This window comes from Dunckerocampus dactyliophorus, chromosome 10 (assembly GCF_027744805.1).
Source record: "Dunckerocampus dactyliophorus isolate RoL2022-P2 chromosome 10, RoL_Ddac_1.1, whole genome shotgun sequence".
In the NCBI taxonomy this organism is placed as follows: domain Eukaryota; kingdom Metazoa; phylum Chordata; class Actinopteri; order Syngnathiformes; family Syngnathidae; genus Dunckerocampus; species Dunckerocampus dactyliophorus.
The window spans coordinates 30,884,330-30,909,468 of record NC_072828.1 but is presented as its reverse complement, the minus strand read 5'-3'; the positions used below and the strand labels follow the sequence as shown (position 1 = coordinate 30,909,468).

The window sequence follows — 25,139 nt, the reverse complement described above, 5'->3', positions numbered from 1 at the left end:
TTTTAATTCACTATTCATTCTAATACTGCAATACATGCTGTGTATCTTAACACTTGTGCCGTGGTGTAAAAAGTGTTAGCCCTCTTCCTGATTTCTTCTTTTTTTTGCATGTTTGTCACACTTCAATGTTTCAGCTCATCAAACAAATGTAAATATTAGTCAGTGACAACACAACTCAACACAAAATACAGTTGTATTAGAAATGGCTTTATGACCTTTTCCACACTGATAGATCTCAATTCATCTCAGTTATGTTATGTTTTAACGGGACCATGTAGGTTTGGATTTTTTTTTCTCCCTTAATAATAAAAGCTTTCATTAAAAAAAGCGCATTTTGTGTTGAGTTGTGTTGTCACTGACTAATATTTACATTAGTTTGATGAGCTGAAACATTGAAGTGTGACAAACATGCAAGAAAATTAGAAATCAGGAAGGCGGCAAACACTCTGTATTTGCTGGGGATGAGCCGGATACTCGTCTAAAACGAGTATCCGTTACAGATGATGCATTTTTGCCGAGTACGAGCATGGAACGAGTACAGCTCATCATTATCCGTAATGAAGGAAGAAGGAAGATACTCATTGGGCAACTACTTATGTAGTCACTCTTCACGCTCAGTGATTGGCCAGTCACACACAGCAACCGCCCCTCCCAGGTCAGAGAGGAGCCGTGCACACGTACAGTACAGTACACAGTGTACACTATAGTACACATTCAGCTGAATAATACACAGCAAATATAATCACTTCTGATCCATCCATGCCAAATTCAGACATAAAATAATGCAGAGATTTGAGCCCCACCCATTTTCAGTTCAACCACGCCCACTTCCAGTTTATGCCCCCACCCACTCCGAGTACAGCTATAGAGACAGTTTGGATAGAGATACAGATAGTGGCGTACTCGCTCATCACTAGTATTTACATCATCCTTGCATTATTAATGCTGAGATGGTTAAAGGAAAAGTGCACTTTTTTAACATTTTTGCTCATCGTTTACAATCCTGATGTGAAACATGAGCACACGTCTTTCCCTTTTCTGTGCGTTCTAAACATATGAAACAGTTAGCATGAGGGAGCTAACAACGCACGTCATGGGACACCATATGTCGACCATGAAGCCCTCTAGAAAACCTCCAACAGGGTCTTCTGGTGTGCATGCAGTGGGGGTACATTCATGATAACATGTCATGCTTCCACGTATTTTGATCATTTAAACATTGAGCCCATTGGTAGCATCTAACGCTACTTGGATCAACAACGGCGGCATCGAAAGCGCGTTTCTGCTGGCAAGTGCTAATCATGGCAGACTTGTGTGGTCACGTGCGGATGATGTGCAAAATCCCCCCAAAAGTGCACTTTGCCTTTAAAGCGTTCATGATTCAGACTAAGTAGGTTAAAGGTCCTTTGATAAGATGCTGTACCATCACATGAATGCAGGAACACATGAATGAATGAATAACCTCATGTGGTCAAGAAAATGTTGAACATTTTAATTTCCCAGGAAACACTTGTCACATCTTCAAAGCGCCTCCAAGCCATCATCTCCATCACAAAACCCAATAAGGATTTAATAAAGGCCACCAAAAATCCTCCTCTTTCAGCTCCATCCCTGCAGGAAGCAGGCGCTCAGATTGAGTGAGTGAACTTTTTAAAGTGCGTATGCTTTGGGCCAGCACGCAGGAGAGAGCGGGGAGTGGGGAGGGCGCGTCTGCCGTTAATAGGAAAAATTGGTCCACAGATTAGTGCTCAGGTTAGCTGGGGGGCCCCCCCCCGAGGCCTGCTTAATTCAATTAGAGCCCAGATGAGCCTGTGCAGCAAATGACCTTATGAGAGAAAGAGAGAGAGCTCCTCTTTTCCCGGGGCCTCGTTTTACATGATTCATAACGCTCACGCATATTTGAACAGGCTAGCACTTAGCACCCACAGTGTCAAAACCAAAGAAGTGTGTGGGCTTTGTGTTCTGCGACGGACGCCAGCTCGTGTAGATAAAGTAAACCTCACTCCCCCAGTTTTAGCTGATTGGCTAGCGCGCTCCACTCTAATTGGGTGACGATGTGTGGGGAGGGTTTGAACATGCCGTGATTCCTGATGTTTGTTTTCTGTGGATTTAAAGGGATAGTTGGGATGTTTTGAAATGAAGTTGTACGACACGCCCGTCAGCAGTGTAACACTGCAGCTGTGACTTACCCCACTTCGTCCCGTGAGCTGAGTTCAGGTCGGTTTTTGGGGTGGAAGGAAGTGGTTCCAGCTCTTGGGCGGTGTCCCTTGGTAAAGAGTTTTGTGTTGAAAAGAGTACATTTGCATCACACAACCGTTTTCCACAAAAGAGTCATTCCTCACAATCGCCCGGCCGCGCGCTGCCGCCAGCTGTCAACCGGTTGGCACGTTTGCATCGCCTGCTTCACAGTGTTTACTGCTGGGATAAGGAAAGTCAACATTTCTGCCGACGAAACAAGTGACGGCGACATTCCTTTTAGCACAAATGCGAAGGAATGCACTGATGCTGACCTGCGTCAGATGGCGTGGGAACGGGCAGAGAGAGAGGAGGTCGCGGTGAGTAGACGATACCTGCTGTATACTCACTTCCTTATTTTGACTGATTTCCAAATGACACTGGACATTTGTCAGTTTTTTTAAGAAACTCACATAGAGTCAACATAAATATTGCGACTGGAAGCATACTGCAAGAAACGTGAAGACGACCACACTTCCACGCAGCATGCCAATAATAATGGTAACAGTCATCAGAAAATGTTATGTTACGTAACGGCTTCACTGGTAATACGACAAGTGGTGATTTGCGGCACACAACGTTACCAGCTGATTCTCACATGTAAACAAGGTATTTAGGCAGCATCCGATTAGTAGTAGCTCGTTCCTACCTGGGGTGCTGGAACAGCAGAACTCTTCAAAACAGGTTTCTTCCTCTGATCTGGCCATGCAGGAACGCAATCCTTCTCGCTGAAGTGTGCATTACGCAAACGAAGCGTTTTCCTCCTGACCACTTGGGTTCCCACGTTACAGCAAATGTGGCAAGAAGCCAAACTATTCTAATAGCAATGTCTGTGACAGGAAAACTACGGAATATATACAGCAAAGCAGACGTTTTGGTGTTAATTACAGATAATTACAAGTCCGCACTGTTTTTTAAGATATTTTCTTTTTTGACAACACCACTCCAGCTCTCACTTTAAAGGCAAAATGCGCTTTTTTTTAAATTTTGCCCGTCATCCACAACCCTGAAACATGACCGCATGTCCTTCTCTTTTCTGTGCGTTCTAAAGAGAGAAAAACAGCTAAGAAACAGCTAGCATGTGGGAGCTAACAATGCAGGTAACAGGACACACCTATTTCGACTATGAAGCCTAAAAAAAGCCAACAATGTTGCATTTACATAACTCATGTATATGTGTATACAGCGACATTGTTAGCGTAGCGCTGTAGAACAGTTTTTGTGGCGTAGTCGAGCGCTGTTCAAAACAATGCGATAGGACACCAATCTGTATTGACTGGAAACAAGAACAAGCATATGAACGAGGGATAGACAACCAAACAATGTGTGAAATATTAGCCCGCATTCCATGTGTTGTTTCTACACGGCTGGATGGACTGTGCTGTGATATCATGCGCTATGTGCTCCATGTATCACAATCAATACCATGGTGACTTACTCCATGGACACTTGTCCATCTGGACCAGCTGGTCTGGGGTGTCATTTCCGGTTTATTTTGGGTACGTACCACTGCAGGGTTTGTTAGCGCTAACAATTCTTCCTTTGTTGTTATGGAATATTTTGGAGCAATGCCGTCCTCGCCATACACACCAAGCCTTTCCATCCATGCTAACAGTGTATGCCACTCTCCATTTCTGTCGGCACGGCTTGACAAGCTCCACATTTACACCACCAAGTCATGCCTGTGTAATGACCTGCCCCCCATCTGCTACTAAGTGTCACTCTCCCTTCTTGCGGGCTCATCTTTAAAATCTTTAAAACCTGTAGCACATCCTCCATGTATCCAGGCTCCAAACGCTGCTCTCACAAAGCCTGCCGTGATTAGTAGTAACAAACAGACACGCCCTTGACACGCTGCTGTTGTTGGCGGACGTAGCGCTAGATGTAAAATCAATGCACCCAATGATCAAAATATGGCAAAATACTGTAAGTATTATCATGAATGTACAGTACCTGTTACTGCATGACCACAGCATGTATATCAAATAGTCTGAATAGGTGTGTCCCATGACGTGCATTGTTAGCGCCGTAGTGCTTTTCCTTGAACTCTCTCATGCGGCAGCGGTCGTCATCCACGCATGTAAACACTGTGAAGCACAAAACCAGGCGGCAGCGCGCGGTGATATGAAGGGAGGGAAGGTTGTGAGGTCTGACTTTTTGGAAAACGGTTTTGTGATGCAAATGTATTACTCTTTTGAGAAACTTAAGCCGGAACTACTTTCTTCAACACCAACAACCGTGGGGGGGAATTCACTGTTGATTTCCTACACTGCTGATCGGGATGTCGTCCAACTTCATGTCAGAACATCCCAGCCACCCTGTTAAGACGTAAATGTAGCGCCACTGAATAAGTTGAAGCATGATAAAAGGATGTCCGTGTTTGTGCAACAGGTGTGTTAACCCCGGGAGTCTATTCAAGCATGCACGTGCCTGTCTCTCCTTATTTCTTCTGTCTATATATGTGAAAAAAAGCGTACCATTCGCTGCTGGACCAGCCTCTACCCATGGCTCCACCCCTGCTGCTGTCGCTGCCGCTTCTTCTTCCTCCGTCTCTTCGCCCCCCGATGCAGGTCTTTGCTTGGTTTAGTTGTGCTAAACCCCAACCCCTCATCTTTCAGCAACCGTCCCTAACTCACTGCCTTCTGCTTGCCCACTGCTGTAGAACAGCCTCGCATGCTCTCCTCTCCTTCCTCTCACGTGCGATCAAATGAGGGCCCATTCAGAATGAAATCAATTCCAAATTGTGTTTGCAAGTCTTTTGAAGGGAAGGAGAGACTGTTTGGAGTTTATCGATGCTGCAACCTTTCGGCCTGGCTTGCTGTGCGTCACCCTGCTGCCACATGCTAAAACTCAGCTTTTCACTCGATGCTTCTTTGCCTGAGTGCACCTTCGGCTAAAAAAAGGGCCTCCCTTGCACGTCAATAGTATTCATAAAGAGTATTTGTGTCACATGGCGGAACTCCAGCTCTTTTCCAGGTACATTCTGTCTTGGCTCTGTGTGGACGTTGTGTTCCCATCAAGTCTGCCTATTTTTTCTCAAGTTGTTCTGAGACGGGTGTTGAAAACATCTGGGGAAAAACGGTGGAGCGGCTGGGATGAGAATCAGCACCTCCACGTCCGAGTCCATGGTTCTCGCCCGAAAGGCAAATCTCCATTTTACCAGTTGGTCTACGTTCCTACCCTCACCGATGGTCTTTGGGTAGTGACCGAAAGGACAAGATGGCAGGTACAAGCGGCCGAAATGAGTTTTCTCTGTAGGGTGGCTGGGCTCCCCTTAGAGATAAGGTGAGAAGCACAGTCATCCAGGAGGAACTCGGAGTAGACGCCTCCCTGGGCGCGTCCGACTGGTCGGAGGCCAAGGGGAACACCCAGGACACTTCCCCCGCGGAAGTGGAAGAAGATGGGTGGATGGACAGATGGGAAAGAACCCCAGTGTGACAGAAAACAGGCAAACAATGGATCTGAGTAAAACAGGCATTTTTGTTTACATGGAAGATAATATCAAGTTGGTCCCCTGATAGCCATAATGGCTTCCACTCTTCTAGGAAAGACGTCTTAAGGAATATTTGACCTTACTGCAGTCAGAGGTTGTTGATGTGGTCCAAAAGGCCCACGAAGTCTGGCCAAAGATGATTGATGACGCATCCGAACATGCCAGTATGAACAGAAATGTCACTTCACCAAACTGTTGGACGTGTCCATTTGTCCATAATGTCAAATGAGAAACTCAGGGTGGATTTGAGATGAAATGATGCATAAAAAATGCCAATACGACCGTAGCATAAATGTATATTACGTATACGGTGAATAAAAACAAAAGCATAGAGCAGTAAAATGGTGCTTCACAGCAGAGATGTGCGAGTCATGAACAAATCATTCCAAAGTTTCTCTTCTCTGTTAGCTCGTTCACTTGCTCACACATGATACTGCTAGCAAAATAAAACCAAAATGAAACAGATATCACGCGTGACTGCTACTGTGACTGCATTTGTATCAAATCACCTCTCCTTTGCTTTGCCCCTCCTGCCTGAGACGCCTCACGCACTCGACAAAACAAACATTCACTCAGCCGGCGAGTTTCAGTGACCAACAAGTTCAGGAAGACTCGAGTTTCACTGATAACAGGTGCTTGACAAAGACTCTAGTTTCACTCACTCTCAGGTGCGCTGCAAAATCTCGGGTTTCACAGGTGCTTGACGAAGTCTCGTGTTTCACTGACTCATGGCCTGGCGAAGACAAGCGAATCACTGACTCACAGGTACTTGACGAAGACTCGAATTTCACTTAGTCACCAGTACTTGACAAAGACTGGGTTTTCACTGACTCACGGGTGCTCGACAAAGACCAGAGTTTCACTCACTCACAGATGCTCGATAAAGACTCGGTTTTCACTGAGTCATCTGGCACTCGACAAAGATTTGATTGATTCGCGGGTTGATCAGGACAAAAGTTGCACTGACTCATGAGTCATCAACGAAGACTCGAGGTTCACTCAAGCACGCCTGCTCGACGAAGTCTCGTGTTTCACTGATTCATTGGTTGGCGAAGACTAGCGAATCACCGACTCACTGGTACTTGACGAACACTAGAGTTTCACTCGCTCACAGGTGCTCCATGAAGACTCCCACTGACTCACGGGTACTCGATCGAAACTCGCGTTTCCCTGACTCACTGGTGCTCTACAAAACTGGGGTTTCACTGACTCGTGGGCACTCGGCTACCACTCGAGTTTCGCTCACTCACAGGTGTTCAATGAAAACTCATGTTGCTCAGAAACACGCACACTCGCTTTGTGATGAGTGAATCGAATACCCGATTCCTGTTGACCACACATGCCACCTTGTTTCAAGCGTCCTTCCCCCGCGGAGCGCCCTGACCAGGTGTGTCAACAGGCTTGCGAGTCCTTCAGGTCAGCGTGGGCGGGTGAGAAGAACCGTCCAAACGGCTCCACTGATGACGTCCTTGTTAGGCCTGAGATGAAGTTCTCCATCCCAAAGACAATTTTCACCAAGATGACAAGAACTTTCAGATTCTGTGTGAGAAGTAATTAGGGTTAATTGGGGTGTCGAGTCGAGTACTGGCTGCAGATAACCTTGAAGGCGCTTTGTACTTGTCGTCTGTGATTGCGTCAGCGTTTGTAGCAGCCCCCCTTGTCCCCCGTATCCCTCATGACGGTAAACCCCTTTGTCCGACCTCACCACTGAGCACGGGGGCGGCACGGACGGCCTGTCGGTTCCTGCTGGTTAGATTGTAAACGTGAAGGTAAGGAATGGAGATTTCCCTTTCAGCTGATGGTTGAAAGCAGAAGGTTCAACCCCCCCTTCTCAAGATCTTCTTGGTGATGAAAGTGAGGGCTGGCATGGAATATGACGCATGAGGTTTCCAATTAAAAGTAGCCGGCAGTAACAGAAGCAGATGCTCACTGCAACCGCTATGATTCTTTCTCGCCATTGATACTCGTACGCTTCGCTGCTGTCCAGGTACGCTTTTTCCCCGTTTCTGTTTGGAGTTCAGTGTCCGTGCGTAGCATGACATACACCTCCAAAAAGACGTTGTTATACACTTACAGAATATATTCCAACTATTATGTTACGGTCGCGAACGAGTCGAGTCTGTTGGATGGCTCCTTTAACTCGTTCGATCCCAGCCATTTTTCAAAAGACAACCCCTTCAGTAGCGGCCATTTTAGATCATTTTGACTGATCTTTCAAGGCGCACGATTGAGTTGTATGGCTATATAAACATGGAACCTTCCAAGTTTGTTCTACCTTTTCCCGTTCTTAGTAATGAGCCGTAGAACATTCCAGGAAAGTATTAGTTCCCCAAAACCAGCTTTTTGTGCAAAGATATATTTCAAGCACAACTTTCACTTTGACACAAATGTGTTTTGCTTCTGTGACAGCTGTATGAATATCTAAACAGCTATACCAACATAAACAACACAAAAAAGGGTTGTTTTACATCAAAATAACAATTTAATTACAAACACAACACCAGGAACTATTTACAATATTCACGTTTGGAACGGAGCTATGTGTGTGCACGTGTGTGCACGTGTGTGCGCGTGCGTGCGCAAAAATTTCCCGACAACGCGCAGCCTCCTGCACGCGACACTCCTCCACGCTCTCTCACTTCCTGTCGTGTGTTTCTTCCGTCCACATGATCGCTGCGCTTATGAAATGCACTTCTGCCACCCGGTGGCCGTTTTTATGGCTTAAAATTGCTTTGAAGCCCAAAGCATCGGTGGGGAGTTGCGTCATCACCTCTATTAGCCTCCGTAAAATAGGTGATAAAAAATAGGTATGTATATAAAAACAAACTGTCTTTGGTATTGAATGAGTTAACGAGAAGCGGAACCTTGTGGTGTCATGCATCCACGTTTTTTCCAACTTTGGTTTGATCACTGGACAGTCATGCAAAATGACAGCTTTGGAGAAAAAAAGCTCCAAAAAAGCTGTAAGTCATTGATTCAAATGTGCAAATGCCAACACTGTAATTCACACAAAAGGACGTTTGATCTGCCTAAGCTGAAGTGAGACGTCGATGGAGTTCCTGACAGCGGAGGGCGTGCGAGACCGACACCTACGGCACACTTGAAGCCGTTTCAAGGGCACTCGTCGGACGAAGTGAAGTTAATTTGAATCCATCCTAACTCTCCCGGGTATGGGGTGGCAGCGAACGCCCTCCGCGACACGCTTTCTCTTCTTCCTGGTCGACAGTAGAAGACGCCGCCCAGCTAATTTGTCCGAGAGCTATTTGCCGAGGAAAGAGAGCCGTCAAGAGAAAAGTGTGCGCCCCCGCGGCTTCCTCTTTCATTAGACTGATGGAAACTTCTCCTCGGGAACTTAGTCCTCCTGAGCGTTTGTTGAACTCAAAGAGAGCCGCGCTGAAAGTAAAGATCTGTGATTGTGGAGATGGCAAATATGTCACGGATGTCAAACGTGAGCAATTCTTCCGGAATGGCCGTTTGGAAGAATTGTCCCTCTCATGTTGTCCGATGACATGTGACGTCAGCCGAGGTGGCCAGGGATGGAATCGTCTCATCTGACATTGCTTTGACAACCACATCTGACTCATTTCCAGCGAGTGAGGAGGAAGCGGGGAGACTCGTATCTCAAGCTGACGCTGGTCTCATTCTCAGGTACTGGAATGCTGTTAGCAGGAGCTGCCTCACTGCTCTGTCTCGGTGGAAGGTGTCATAGAAAGCTCTTAGAAAGGTACTGACGTCGGTGCCGCGGAATGATAGGTGAGGATCTCCCGTTCATGAAACCTCGAATGTTAAGGTGTTAGCATCGTAGACATGCTGCAGACGTACAGCACCTCTTTCTAGAGTAGATGGTCATACTTCAGATGAGTTGATAACGTAAATGCTCCAATTATCTCCTCAGTTCAGTTATCCGCAGGTCATTGCCGTCAACAGCTGTGGCTGTAGTCAACCTCCTGACGTTGTTCTTTTAGTAACTCTCGCCTTTGAAGCATCACGAGTGGTCAGCATCCCAGCAGCTTTACGTGCGTCTGCGTGCGCTTTAAAGTGTCGGCTGTGCGACTCAGCTGCTGGTGTGGACGTACAATGCTTGTTACGCTTGCCGCGCCGATGACGACAATCAACTCAGGCCTCTTCGCTTCCTCATGCACCGCATTTACAGCTGCAGGCGCCGTTCCATTGTCGCTACATCGTGTTTTTTCAGAAATGAATGAATGAATAAATGATGGCGGTGGTCTATTATTAGTCAAAACATAGAAGGACAAGTGATACGTAGTACTGTGGTCACTAGGTGGCAGTAAGGGCACAAAACATTGACACATTACCTTGCATTACATTACCTTACCACTGCATGTGGGCAGTAATGGCATATCCCACATGATAGAGTGTGGAAGTGGTACGTTTTTTGGCTTCCTAAATTTAACTCACTAGCCAGCAGCCATGTCAAGTCCCTGCAGCATAAGAGTTGTAAACAAAGAATAACAGTAGTGTAAAGGTGACTATAGGGGTGTTATTTCATGTCTCCAGGGCTCTGATGATGTTAAAATCCATATTTAGAAAGTCATAAACAGGTTTTCTATGCTCTAACTACAAAAATACCCGATTTATTAACACTGACTCCTATATCGTGGAAGCAATGAACCGCCATAAACGAGGGGCGACTACTCGCTTTTGTTATGAATTTGTTCCAAAAGGTCAATCCAAAACCGAAACGTACAAAAACCGAGGCAATTTATTATGAAAACCCAATGAATAAATATGAGCCAAAAAGCCCAAAATATATTTTATAGGGAATTATTATAGATTTACATGCAGAAAACAGTGAAACAATTCATGGGTGGAACGTAAGTGTTGATGCGGACGTCCCGTACATCCAATTCACTCGTGTTTCTCACCTTCCTTCTCGAATTGCTGGCACTCGCAACTTTCCTTGGCCCCCTCGTGAAATACTGTACGAAAGCCGCGGCAACCGAAAACCAGGGTTCCACCGCGGTTTAGGTAAATAAAGTTTGGGGTGTAATTGGAGCATTTGGAAAAACGGCGAGGTTGGATGTCAGTGCTGAGCATCCTGACCTCTAAGCCGTGACTCCTCGCATCGCTAATCCTCTCATTATGTCCGTCCCGCCGTCTGTCCAGGTATCTCCTGCCAGTGACCTCCCAGTTCATCATGAAGTGGCCTTCATCCAACACCTCGGCCGCTCCACGCTCACGCAGCCTTTTCGCCGCCAGGATGGGCCGCTTCTGAGGTCACCGTCACCGCCTTTTGACCTCCAGTGACTTCCTCCCAGCCAAACTCCCCACGATCCCAGTATGGTTTTTAACCTGATGGAGCCTCAGCCTCGGATGAATGCCAGAGAAAGAGACAACGAGCCAGGGGGTTTGCGACGGAAAAAGCTTCGATTTAGGTCGCCAGAACCACCTGAGCTCCGCCTTCATCCCAACAACAGCAGACCGCTCAAATTGTAATTGCTCTATTTTAACAACGCGCTGCGGCCGCCAGTCACGGGACAAAGAACAACACCTAGCAACAAAGCAAGGATTTTATTGATGTATTTCTTTTTCTCAGATGTTCCATGAATGCAGTGAATGACAACCACAGCGCTATAAGTTGCAAAGCTTCCTTTTTGCTGGCTCTTTTCGGTGTTTCATTTCTGTATTCACATGGAATTTAACTTATTTTTCTCTCAGAGCCTTTATGTTTCTAGCGATTTGATGACCTCGTTTGCAGAGGTGACGTCCTAATAAGTTCAACAACAGAATGTAAGTAAGTGTGTTGCCGCGTAGAGAACACGGCGTCCCGCGGAGCGCTTGGCTCCAAATATGCACTTTGCAGTTTGTCCCAGAAAGAGAATGAGAACATTTTTTTAATGGGTCCACTTTGCAGTCGTGCTTGCATGCCTCGACTTTCGCCTGCGAGACACAGGAGCTGCGTTGGGACCATACTTGAAGTCTGTTTGTTTTTCCAACACCTCCCTTTAACGTGTACAGGCGGTCCTCGGGTTACGACGTTCCATGTTTACCTAAAAAATGGCTGAAACTGAAAAAAAAACAGCTACAGTTTTACGACAAAGTCCAACTATTAAAAAAAAAACGCATTCTAAGAAGAAAAGTCAAAATTTTACGAGAATAAACTTGTAATATTATGAATATTATGAGGAAAAATACGTTATTTTGTAAGTCGTAATGAGAAACTAAACGAAATAAATGCCATTTTTGGAAAATTAGGTTGGGGAAAATCAAAATATGATGGGAATAACGTCGTGAGAAGAAAATGGATGGCGGTGATTTAAGAAGTTGATGTTGATGTTGATGTTGATTAAATGAAAAAACAGCAAAAATGGGGAAAAAAGGTCAGTCTGAAGTTGATACTAAAAAGTCTTTTTCACCTAACAAAGATGAGATGTACTTTTTCCTTGAACTATTTAGAACTTGTTAGCATATCTGCACGTGTTGCTTTGACAAAGTTGCGTCCTTGCATTTTTCACTGTGTGGCCCTCCGAGGAAAACGTTGACGTCCCTGGTCTACCTGGACGCTGGACGCTCTGAGCATGGCTCCTAGGAAAGCGACGGTGATAACCAAACAGCGTCTTTTTTTGTTTGTTGTACAGTGTGAGTGACGCAGGAGTGAATTTACTCACGTCGCAGTCCAGGAACGGAAGGCGTACGTAACCCGAGGAGCAGCTGTACTTGAGTCCAGATGAAGATGATAAACGATGTGCTCTTTCACTTGTGGATCGCGTGCAGCTCGTCGAATGAACGGCACCCGCGGCCCAAACGCTAACAGCGAGTAGTTGTATTGGGTGAAACGTGGAAGAGTGTGCCTGTAAAAGCACGCCTGCTTCACGTGGTGAGGTTACTATATCACCAACCAGCGGAGTACTTCATGAAGTACCGTAAAAAACAAGTAAAAATAAAGTATGTTGTTTTCGGAGAGAAGTGTTGTCGTGTGTTCAGTAGTTTAGCAGCTCTGAGATGTTTCAGTGTCAAGACTCATTCAGTGTGCCAAACACAAAGAACACCCCCCTCATATGCTGGACTGAAGTTACACCCCAAGTACCCGCTGGACTGTGTACTGTCTAGCTGGTGTTTGAAAGACAGCTCTTTGCAATGGAGAATGCCATTTTTAAGGTTCCAGAGCAATAAAATGTTAAAATACTGCTTGCGTTGTCATTGGAGTAGAAAGGAAGGGCCTGTTTGACAGCAACTATTGATCCTTTTCATGCATTCATTTCCTGTAGAACCACAAACGCAATCCACTGCGCTGCTGAATCTGAAATCCAAAGAAGATGATGTTCACGAAGTCTTCTTCCTCTGTTAGGCCAATGTTATATTAGAAGTAATACAGTACATTATGTACTAAAATAAAAATGACAGTTCATGTTACTTACAATGAATACAAAAGATCTACTAGGAGAAAAAGACACATTCTTCAATTATAATCCTGCTTATATTTCAGTTCAGAGCTGAATTATATGATAATAATGTTACTAATAATAGTAATGATCTGCAATTGGCTGGGGTAGGCTCCTGCCTTATCCACGACCCTAATTAGGAGAAGTGGTATAGAAGATGGACGGATAGTAGTAATGATAAATCCTCTTATGTGCTGAATGATAACAATGCTTTATTATTATTACTATGAATAAACACAATATGTTTGATTTGGTCTGATCGAATCCTTTTCTCCTCAAGATACTCGGAATAGCTCAGCAACGGCCTAAAGACGGGATCCCCGCTCGTCTGTGATTCCCCATTCAGGGCGCCACAAATCTGCAGATTTTTGGACAACTTTCTTTTTCCCCCAAAACGAGCCTTTATGTTCCGCAGAATTCACATCTCATTCGTGCTGTAAGTCGGGACGACCCGACCCGAGCCGCTACAACCGCCAGCTGCTTCAGAGGGAGGTGCAAGCATGGTTGCAGTGCCAGCCTGACCACCCGGCTGAAGGCTGCACCGTGGCTCTGATTCCATGGGTTCATGGATCGTCTCACACGATCATTCGTTACCTGTGAACGCCCCTACTTTTTCTACTTTCATGCCTTTCATGCGTGTCTGAGCCAACCTCACTTAGCATTTAGCTTGCTAGCTTCCGTCCGGGAGCTGTATCCAATATCAAATTTACAACAGCCTCAACATCAAGCTAGCAAGAGGGTTTGGGGGGGGGGGGCGAGCCATGCGACTAAAAGAAACATTTTTATGAGCGTATCAAATACTTTTTCGCCATTGGCCGGTGGTCCCGGAAGGTGACTCTATCAAAAAGCGAGGCTCTACTGTACACCCTTCCTCCACGCGCCCCCCTTCCCATTTTCTGACAGAGAACGAGGCGGAGGCCGCGACCTTGAGGGTCTCCAGCCCCCACCTTGGCGTCGACCCGTCCGGAGCAGAGACTGACAGTCTGACTCTGTGAGCCTGGCGTGCCGTCCAAAAGCGTCCCCCAGCAACGAGGCTGCACGGTTCTGTCCTGACCTTTCCGCTCATCACCAACCACCAATCCCTGTTTTTTTAATCCCACTAGAGTCCAGGCAGCAGAGTATCAAGCAGTTTTTTTCAAACCAACACCCATACGGCCTCGTTTCAGGGGCCTAAGCCGACCTCTCTGGCTCGGGAGCTTTGCGGGAGGTGGATGGCTCGGATAAGATAAGGAAGCACGAGGGCTCCTGCTTCGGCACGCTCACAGATGGCCGCACTTCCAAAATGGGCTCTTGTCTTTCCTCTCTTTTGGTGCTTAATCCGCCATTTTCAGTCGACACGGAGGGAAAAGAGCACAGTGATTTGTTCTGTAATTATGAGGGGGCTTTCCAAGCACGGCTGCCCTCCTTTTCCCGGCTTTCACATTAGAGCCAGGTGATTTCCCACCTGACCTTTCTTATCTATTTGTTGTCTCTTCTCTTCGTGCCGAGTGTGTAGGATTCCTTATTTATAAATGGAGTATTTTCATAGTTAGAGCATAGAAAGTCTGGTTACCACCTTCTAAACACAGCTTTTAACATTAGTAGAGCCCTCTGGACATGAAATAACACCCCTATAGTCACCCTGGCACTCCTATTACCCAATATAGTAGACATCATAAGAGAAAATAAGACAAAAATTTGACTTGTGCTCAGCTGCAATTATGAGGGGCGGACAGGAAGTGAGGTTTAGACGCGTTATCTTGGCGTGGGTTACGGTGGCAGCAGTAGCCCGTGTCAGGCATTATTGTGCTGTTGTGAGTGCATTCAAACTTGCAATAAAAGTCTGGTGCTTGTGTGTCTCGCCCAACATTACAGCAGCACTACTGATACCTCGTGACCGGCGCACAATACCACATATCATCCCCACATGTCTTTGAATGCATCTTGGCAATGCTTTACATTCTTACTTATTGCCTGAAAATGCTTCATTTAGGCAACAAATACTGCCGATACACACCTGGAGCACATTTCCAGTTACAAAGAACACTTCAAACACTGACAGCAAATTCATCGAATCACAAGCTAATGCGATGTTATTCCAAAAAACAAAGCCTCCAAACATCACAAGTTTGTGAGAAAGCTGCCGCGAAATCAGACGTTTTAGGCCGAAACACTCACACAAGCAGAAATCCTGGCGCGACCGGCTGACCCATAAAGCGGCATAAACACGTGCTCGCCGAGGAGCCACAGCGCCGTCGCAGTCGGGAGCTGCGGTTATTTACCGTCGTTTGCTTGCGTACGCGTTCAACAAGCGACCCTTGCAAACGTATGCAAGGATTCACGGCAAACATTCAAACCTCATGCTGCTTTTCTTTGGCTGCTAATATTCAATTTCAATATTTATAAGATCCAACGGTGATTACAGAACACGTGTGTCATAAACTCGTACAAAAGCAGCAATGTGACGTGCTGGCATGAAGGGACATCGTACTTGCTGCGTGTTTGTGTGTTTACTTTTTGTAAATACATTCAATTCATGAATAATTCTAATAGCAATAATAATAATCTAATTACATGTTTTAAAAATCATACATGGATATTACTGTATCCTTTGCTCCTAATATTTATTGGTCTTTACAGTATATACAGTACATGTACACACACACACACACACACACACATTTAGAGGTGAAAACAACATGAAAACCAATGATATTATGAGAAGATTTTGAAGGAAAAAATGCCAAGAAAAAAAGGAAATAAATAAATAAATAAGCCAAATAAAAAGTGAATAAATAAAATATTATCCAATTATATACATGTGTGTTCTATTATTTTATATTTATCATTTTAACACTATTTATGTTTACTAATGTTTCTAATATTTATTGTGAGTTCATTATAGATTTATTAAATTTGTTGATTAATTCTGGTAATATTACTACTTTTTCTGGGGGGGGTTGTCTTAAAAAAAATCTTCTAAGAGTATTGAGACTTTATTCTTTTAACATGATTTTCCTTGGATATTTACTACTTTTTATTTTACTTGTAATTTTACTACGGTTCTCTCCCAAGATTGATTTCATTGTGATGACTTGATTTTGACCACATGTTCTACATGTGCAGAGCATTAAAACCAATTTGCACTTAAACCTTCACATCTTGTATGAAAGACAAGCCAACCCTAAGACTAACCACTTATATTTATTTATTGATTGCTATTATTATTCATTTAAAAGGCGTGGCATTGCAGCCATAAAGTCACCTGACTAACTTTGACGGCGTTTCTGACCCTGGCCTTCGAGCTGCAGGGTCGGACTTGACTGCATGGCTTTCACTCGGTGACCTTGCTCTTGACACCCACCACAGGGGGGCTGCAGACAAGCACGGCCCTGCATATGGCCGTCATTCACAGCACAGGCTCGCCCTGATTGTGTGTGTGCGTGTGCGTGTGTGTGCGTGCGCGTGTGTGCGCGGCGCATGAAGGCGATCGGTAAAGTATTCATGTGAGGGAACATGCGGGGCAGGAAGTGACTTTCCCTCCCATCTGGGCTCCTAACAAGTCGGGCTGCTAGCTGCATTAGCACATGTGATGGAAGACGACCTGACTGTCCATCCCTTCACCCTGTGATCATTGCTCTCAGCAGCCAGTCAGAGTGGAGCGGAGTGGAGTGGAGTCGGGGTGGGGGGGCACAATGAGAATAAATGAGGTGTGGGGAACATGTGGAGTGTGAGTGTGTGTGTGTGTGTGTGTGTGTGTGTGTGTGTGTGTGTACCTGCCTCCTTTCTTCTTGGGCAGAGTTGAGCTATGGAGCCAATAGAGCGTCCGGGGACTCTTCATCCATTTGCTGCTGAGAGCCTCAGGGGAGGCATGGAGCCTTGCAGGACGGGACGTTATCAATACAAACCCTCCGGGCAGCCTGGGAGACAGGAGGAGAAGTCAGTGACTCCCTCCTATTATTGGTTGCCTATTATTCTCATGCTGAACAGGAAAAACAATGCCAACGATGCGGCTCAAACCACGTACTGTACTGCACGCAGGCTACATTGGATAACAACATCGTGCTCATCGATGGATTGTTTTTCCGGGTCGTAGCAGACGTTAGCACAGGCACTTGTTGCTGGGTAGACTCATATGGGCATAATCAGTGGCCGTTCTAGCCATGGACCACATGGGCGCCATTTTACCCACCACCACCGCCCAATGACAAGCGGCGACGCAAACTGCAGAATTCTTTCAACTCAAAGCCATGAAATATCTTCTATTCGAAGGGACTCTTTGCAACACAACGTGAGCGCTTTGCGGCGCGCTCTTCTCCAGTAGATATCTGCAGCTGTGTGTCTTTCCCCTCCTGCTCGAGCTTGCCCATAAACATGGCACGCCGCCTGTGGCGGCGTGGCAAGCGGATGGCACAGACAAGCGAGGTTGCCAAAGGGTGGCCACTGAAGCAGGCTAGAACCGCCACCAGACTCAATCATAAACCCATCAACCAGGCATGTTTAGCAGGAAATGATGACGTCATACTGACCGATCCCATAACGTGAACTAGAAAAGCACTCGGAGATCACAGACCTCCGCCAAGCGCCATAGTCCCCCCCCCATTGTGATTCACACCAAAGTAATAATCCTACATTTTTTGGATCAGTCTTTTATATTTTGTGGAAGCTGTTGGAAACTTGTCCTGTATTTTTTTTTCCAAGTGCTCGGACCATTTTTTGTGGTGTTATATGCACAAATGCCGAAAATGGTCCCAACTCACAATGTTAAAGAATCCTTAAAAAAAAATTCCTGGATCCAGACGGTGATTCGGACCTCCCCCAAAATGTAATCAGTTCTTCCATACCCCATTTCCAACAACTCCTGAACATTTCATCCAAATCCATTCAGAACACAAACAAACAAAAAAAACAAACCAAAAGATCAACGCCAGCAAAAACATCACTTCTGTGCTGCACTTTGCACTAAAAAAATCATTTTAAAAATGGCTCCAATGAGGTGAGATTCCACATACTGTGCGGGTCAAGCGCTCCTTTTTTGTCCTGCCTGTGACGTTACGTAACTTCCCCTGAGCTCGACTGTAAAAAAACATTCAAGGACGCTGCACCAAATGCTCTGCGATGGGGGGGGGGGGGGGGGGGGGGGGGGGGGGGGGGGGGGAACCATAGAGGACACTACAAACCTATCAGCCACCTGAAATGCCAGCGCTGCGACGTTTGAAAAGTGCAAAAGGTTTGCCAGAGACCTCCGTAACGCCACACCGGCTGCTCAGCGCACGTGCCCGAATACAGTGCACCTTGCTGGGCCACAGCAGGTGGCTCCTCCCCCTCTATACTCTGGTTCTCCTGGTAGTAGTGATGAGGCAGTAGTCATGTGTCATATTTAATCAGGACAAATCAACAGGTACACTTGGTCAAATCCTAATGTGTTCCAGTCCTTCCTTGTCACATGACAACTGCAAGCCAACTCTTCCCCTCTTGAAGCGCTGCCCACAAAAGAGTGTAAATGTGTCGAAACGTGCACCCCTGCTCTGTTGCCTGTGCTGTTAATATTAATATTAATATTAATGTTATTATTCTTATAATCAGTGTGAACTGCCAACCTGCCCGTGCCGTAATGGAAGTTGATGTGGGCTCCACGCGGGCTGGCCTGAACAACACAAACTGCACCAAATAAACAAAAATGAACTGGAGTTCGACTCAATGATGCCCTTTCCATATCTATGCCCTTGCATGCACCGACTACGTTACAGTACACTGCAGTACGGTACAGTACACCACATCACACGTACCTCCGCTCTTTGGAAGCTTGATAGGCGCCTCATAAAAGCAGTTTTCTTACGAGTATCATTCCGCCTCACGTGTGACTGTAATAACGCGTGACGACGTCACCATATCTCCACGGATTAGAACTCAATTAAAGCACAAGGTGTGCAGCTTGTTCAGGACCGGGGTGACTTATTACTTTTCTCAGCCTAACTCGGTGTTGGAATGGAAATATTGGACTTGCGAGAATGAAGGATGAGATCCTGGGTAGGAAAAAAACGCTGTTATATACGGCATCACAGCATTTCCCAACCGTCATTGGGCCGAGGAGCATACTTTACATTGCAGACATCTCACAGCACAAAAAACTCAAACATACGGACGGCGACAGGTGGATGCACGTTCTGCCACCTGATGGCCAGCAGGACAACGCCATGACTCTTCTTCCTTGCATTTGGCGAACGTCCACTGTTTGTGATGGCTCATCTTCATGCTTTCTTTGAGTTCCTGACTCGACCCATTCCATCATTTCATTCCACGCAGTGAGATGCCGTGCTTTCAGCGTGCTTTATTTTTTTATATTTAAAGGCAGTCTTTGCGTTATCAGTGACAGAGAATATTATTAGTATACAGTTTTTTATCCTTTGCTAATTTTTCCATATTTGCTGTGTTTATTTTATGTTTTCTTTATTTTTTGCCCTTCTTCTGGTACATTTTTCTTGTAATATTATGTCATTATTGTCAGAATATTTTGACTTTATTCGGGTAATATTCTAACTTTCACCCAAACAAATTTTCAAAAAATTGCAACTTTATGACATTTTTTTAATGATGACTTTACTTTCATAATATTTTGTCTTTATTCTTATAAAATTGCTGCTCTTTTTTTTTCATTTTTACTGCTGTTTTTTTTAGTTGTCTGGTATTTTTAGAATGTGGCGTAAATAAAAGGTAGCATAGGACGAACCCTCTTTTTCAAGACCACTGGTGAAAATGCTGAAAATGATTCTTATTATTCCTCTTGACTTGACTTTTCCGCAGATATAAACAGAATCAGCAGGGGGAGCGTGAAGATTTGAGGGTATTAGATGGACAAAGCCGCTGTTAACTGCTGTTTTATGTCGCTTCCTCCGTTGCCATAGCAACTTGTCAGCCGTCAAACTCCTCCTCCATCTTGTCTTTAACCTTGATGAATCCCAGGGAGCGACCTGCGGCCAGCCCGTTTCTCAACTCTTACACGGGAGGTTAAAGACGACCTGAAGACAAAGCGCAGCTCTCGTCTCTGGAGCCAGTCATCTTCCAGCTATGACCTCATCATCTCTCCTCAAACACACGAAGAATTTAAACACGACGACCTCGTGACCCTCCTCAAGCTGCAACGTTTCCCTTCTTTGCCTCCCTGACTTCAGTCCTGGAATCTGGCTGTCTTGCTTCCACTTCACAAGCTCCATTTTGCTGCAACCGTTACAACTTCCAGGCAGACAGGTCAGCGGTAACGTGTTGGCCGTGAGAGCCGGCTCTTTGAAGTGAACGGTGGGAGTCGGTTCTTTGAAGTGAACAAGCCGTCGTTTTTTTGGTGTTGCTGAATGCCAACCTTCGCAAAAGACTCACAAAACTGTTACCTGGATGCTACTTTTTCTTTATTTTTGCATGATTACATTTTTACTTGGTTGTCTTTGTGTGGTTTTTGTTGATGTTGTGTCGTTTCACGGTAAATAGTTGGACTTTTATAAATAATACACAGATTGGACCTTTTTGTCTAACTCAGATGGAAGCATTGTGTTCCATGTTGAGCAAATAAAAAGATATAAACACAGCCATTCCTCGCAATATCGCAGTTCGATTATCGCTCCCTCGCTATATTGCGGGAAATGAATTACCTTCTTCAATCCCCAGCCGAACCCTGTACTGATATTGACACCACCCTTGGCCCCCGGCCAAATTGGGGTGCTAAGCTGAATTTTATTTGGAGCCCTGCAGGAATTCTGAGCCTCCCGTTCGGGTCGGTGCATGCCCTCTGCGTTTTAAAGGCAGCAGCTGTACCATTACACTTCCTGTTGTTTTCTCTCCTGCTTCGGGCTGAATTGGTGCACCTCTTTTGCGGATTCGTGGAGCAAAATAGGGCCCCCCTTGGATCGTGGGACCCTGCGCACAGCACGTGTTGTTAATGACCTCGCTGCTTTGGATGAGAAAAGTGAATACTAAGGACATCAGAAAAAAGACTTTTTCAGACATTTACGCTAAATTTGCTGTCAATGACGCATCTCTGGTTCGCTCAGCGTCGGGTGATTTCATCCATGTGGCATTTTGCCAGCTGAGACCGAATGCATCGGCTTTGTCAAAGCACGAGAGGCTAATAGCGAGTGTTGACATGTGACGCATGCGTCGCATTCTCGCCGTACGGCGTGCGAATGTGTGCTACCCGCCGTGTGTTTGCCGAGTGCTTTGTGTATTTAGGCAAATGGGTGTTTGTGTTTCATCGGCGGTGTGGTAATGCATGAAAACACTTAAGTAAATATAGCTGTTATCTTGCTCCCATTATGTCTGAGGAAGGCAGCCGCTCGGAGGCTGACATTTAAAGACGCGCCCGCAGGAAGATGAGCCACTCAAGGTCCCTCAAAGTTTCCTTCGGCGGCAGCTCAACTCATCTCGTCGTGGCTCAAAACACTTGTGAAGTTGAGGTGTTGAATCAAAGTAAGTGAATGACTTAAAAAAAAAACAGAAAAACTACATTTCTCTCAATACTAAGGCCGACGTTAATTACTCGAGGTACTCAGTGGGAGCAAATTGTTTTCAAGTATCTGCAGCTTTTCAGCCTGCCAAATGAGCCGACTCCTCCGTAATTAGACGAGTATTCTTGCAGCCTTTGAGACAGGAAATAAGTGGCCTCTCACACTGGCGTGTATTTGCATCTCTCCACTCGCGCAGCCTCAGCCTTCAACCCGACGCCAACGGCTACGTCACATCGCCCGCCTCGCCGATGGATGGGAGTTATCAGCAGGCTAAAGAGTTACTCCGGCGCAATTAGCCTGATCTTTCTTTACAACATGGACACTTCAGTTATGTGCCTCTCTATTGAACTTGCAATAAAACATAAGATCGGATCCAAGCGCTTTCATCACCAGTATTGACGTGTGCCCAGCTGCGGTAAGCTACGTGTTAATACGAGTAGTAAATCATTGCTGTTCAGTGACAAACAAGACAACATGTCTGTTAACAGCATCTTTATAATACGTCTCTCCATTCAGAACTGTCCTTCAGAGCATCGAGTTCTGTGTACTTTGGATTACAGACTTAGACAAAGGCAGTGGAAACAACCTTGGCTAATGCACATAACGTTTGGAGAAGATACTCATCCATTGGCCCCCGCTGAAGTTGAGCTGAACAACTTATCAAGTCCCGGTCCACCGTGTTAAAGTGGACCGGGACTGATGTGAAATGTCCTGTTTTCCCAGGACATTTCATATCAGAGAGCCATTTTCCACCAAATAAAAACCCACTTGGAGCAACAAAACCTATTTGCCTACCGAGTTGAAGGTCAGCCTGCATACATGGCTTCCCTAAGCGTATTGTCCTGCTCCCTTTCTGTCTTCCTGGTGGAGTGACGAGCCACACCTGCTGCCATTTGGCAGTTAGTCATGTTTCTTTAGCCTTTTCTTAAGCCTCCTCAACCAATTTCGGATCAACATTCGCAATACAAGTGTTGTAACACATCAATTAGGTCCAGTTCTAGTACCACTCTCCATGTCGCGTCCGTTGCCATTGCTCATTGCCGACGGGGGGGCAAAATAGTTGACCAGCATCATGGTTTCTCACCGAGACAACGCATCAGACTCCAACTCCAATGCAGAACTTTTAAAGGCTCATGACTTCTTCGAGACGGCCTAGTGACTACAAAGGAGCAAAAAACCAGCCAAAGGAGCCGCGGGTTGGAGACCTCTGGGTTATTAAATTCAGTGGCTTTAGGGCACTTTGCCACACGAGAAGGAATCCCTGATAGGCTGCCATGTGGGCAGCTTTTTCAATTAGTGGTTCGGTTCGGCCCTTTTACCAGGGCGGGAACCCAGGTTCTTCAAAAAAACTATCAAACAGTCAAACAGGAAGTTTAACAAATTGTATTTGGAGTGAATACAGGCAACTGCAATGCCAGCGCTGGAGAGAACGGTCAGCCGCCCAGCCAAGGTCGAGCAAAATCCAAGCAGTCTCTAAAGTGAAACTGAGTTTCTCTTCCTGTGTGGAGGCGATCCCAATGATTCGGAAATGTTCCAATAACTCTTTGTTGGTGTATTGATCTGATGTGGCGTCAACCCGTCCTGGCTGGGTGGCTGGACGCCTCAGCCAGGAGACAGGAAGTTGACTCATTCTGAAACTGTGTGTGGGTCACACAGTCAGGTTCAAATCTCCGCTTGGGCATCTCAGTGTGGCGTCCCCGTGCGTGTTGTTCTCCCCAGTTTTCCTCCCACATTCCAAAGACACGCATGTTAGGTTAACGAAATTGTCCGTAGGTATGAATGTGAGTGTGAATGGTTGTTTGTCTATATGTGCCCTGCCATTGGCTGGCCACCAGTCCAGCCACCTGTCGCCCAAAGTCAGCTGGGATAGGCTCCAGCATACCCCCGCAAACCTGGTGAGGATAAGCGGCATAGAACATGGAAGGATGGGCTTACAGATACCTGCACGGTGGTGCAGGCAAGTTTCTTTTGTCACATTACTAGCATGTCGGTTGATTGTCCTGAGGAGGGGGGAGGCTGCCCCCACCCAGACATAATGACAGCAAATAGTACATAAGTGGCATCGTCCTTCCTCGGTGTAGCCACGCACGACTATGTGACGAGTTCTCTTTTTCTTTTTGTGCAGTATTAATCACTAAGGGGGTGCGTCACGACCACAACAGGAAACACTTACGGACAATTTAAAAGCAAACATGCACATTGTTTAGGATGTAAAGATGAAAGAAGCTCCACACGCATGTGCACGCAGTTCAGCTTTGTGCCAGCAGAAGGAGAATAAATCCAAAGTGTTGTTTTTCTGTCTGATGAGTAAAATATTCACATATCTCACGCTTAGCAACATTTCAAAGCACTTCACCCAAGGCTCAAGCACTTTAAAAAGTAACACTTTTGTATAGCCGTTGTGCAAAGTGCAGAATAAAATGCCTCACATTTGGTCTCCTCAGCCAACCGCCGTTGTCCAATGAAAAGCTTCCCGTTTTCATTTGCTTAAAAGCTTTGAATGTACAGTATTGGAATGTCAAGTCTCTCTTTTCTCAACTTTAGGTGTAGGAAAATACAAGTCGCCCGCACTACCGACATCACGGTCGGCTTGGAGAGTCGCTTGAGGTGAAAAAGTTCGTCTTGTCTATTCATCAGTGAAGCCTTCTTGCGGCAAAATGACCTAACATTCGCAACAACGACGTTACCTACACCAGCGCTCCTCATATGGGGGGGCGTGTCCCCACTGGAGGGGGCGGGTTGAGGTGTCAGTGGGGGGCGGGGGTACTTTCAGTATCAGTGTCTTCGTGCTTGCCTGCATATATGGTAGTCATGCTGGGGCAATACGCGAGCCTCCTTTAGGCATGGCCCGGTATGAGATTCTGCCGGGCAAAAATATCACGGTTTGATGGTATTGTGATTATAGCTCTAAAAAGTGGTACTTTGAAATATCTTCATTGAAAAGAGAAAAAAGTCATGTTAAAATAGTCCTTTTTAAACCATATAATCCATCTTCTATGCCTCTTATTCTCAACTACGGTCGTGGGTATGCTTGAGCCTATCCCAGCTGACTTCGGGTGAGAGGCGGGGTACACCCTGGACTGGTCGCCAGCCAATGGCAGGGCACATATAGACAACCATTCACACTCACATTCATACCTATGGACAATTAACCTAGCATACATATTATATCGGACTGCCGACTCGGCCACAAATGGAACAGAGTGTAGTACGCCATGGAGCAGAAAGTCCGCCATGACGGTGAGCAAGAGAGGTGGGCAAGGCTAGGCCCTCTAGTAATGATTCAAGATTGAAGATTGAAGAGTTTTACTGTCATATGCACAGTAAAACTGGTGGTTCTGCTATGCAATGAAATTCTTGTTCTGTTTATTCTCCCAAAGAATAAGAACATCAGAAACATAAATACCAACAAATAAACAAATAATACCAATAAATAAATAAATAAATAAAGTGCTATGAGTGTGTGCGTGTGTTGTGTGTTGCGTGCGGCGTGTGTGAGTGCTTCGTTGAGAAGCCTGATGGCCTGTGGGTAAA

General features: G+C 45.7%; 1 protein-coding gene across 4 annotated transcripts in view; it reads left to right on the top strand.

Moving 5' to 3' along the window:
* Nucleotides 1-13,324, top strand: part of ttll7 (tubulin tyrosine ligase-like family, member 7) — a 106,511-nt gene extending 93,187 nt beyond the window's left edge. The window contains exons 21-23 of one of the 4 annotated variants that reach the window (XM_054788585.1): nt 4,708-4,805; nt 9,377-9,481; nt 10,856-13,324. In XM_054788585.1, coding sequence (XP_054644560.1) covers nt 4,708-4,805; nt 9,377-9,459 — 181 coding nt within the window. In that variant the 3' untranslated portion in view covers nt 9,460-9,481; nt 10,856-13,324. The remainder of the gene's footprint in view (nt 1-4,707; nt 4,806-9,376; nt 9,482-10,855) is intronic. The other 3 variants (XM_054788586.1, XM_054788588.1, XM_054788587.1) reach the window with 3 other exon arrangements.
* Nucleotides 13,325-25,139: the final 11,815 nt, after the last annotated feature.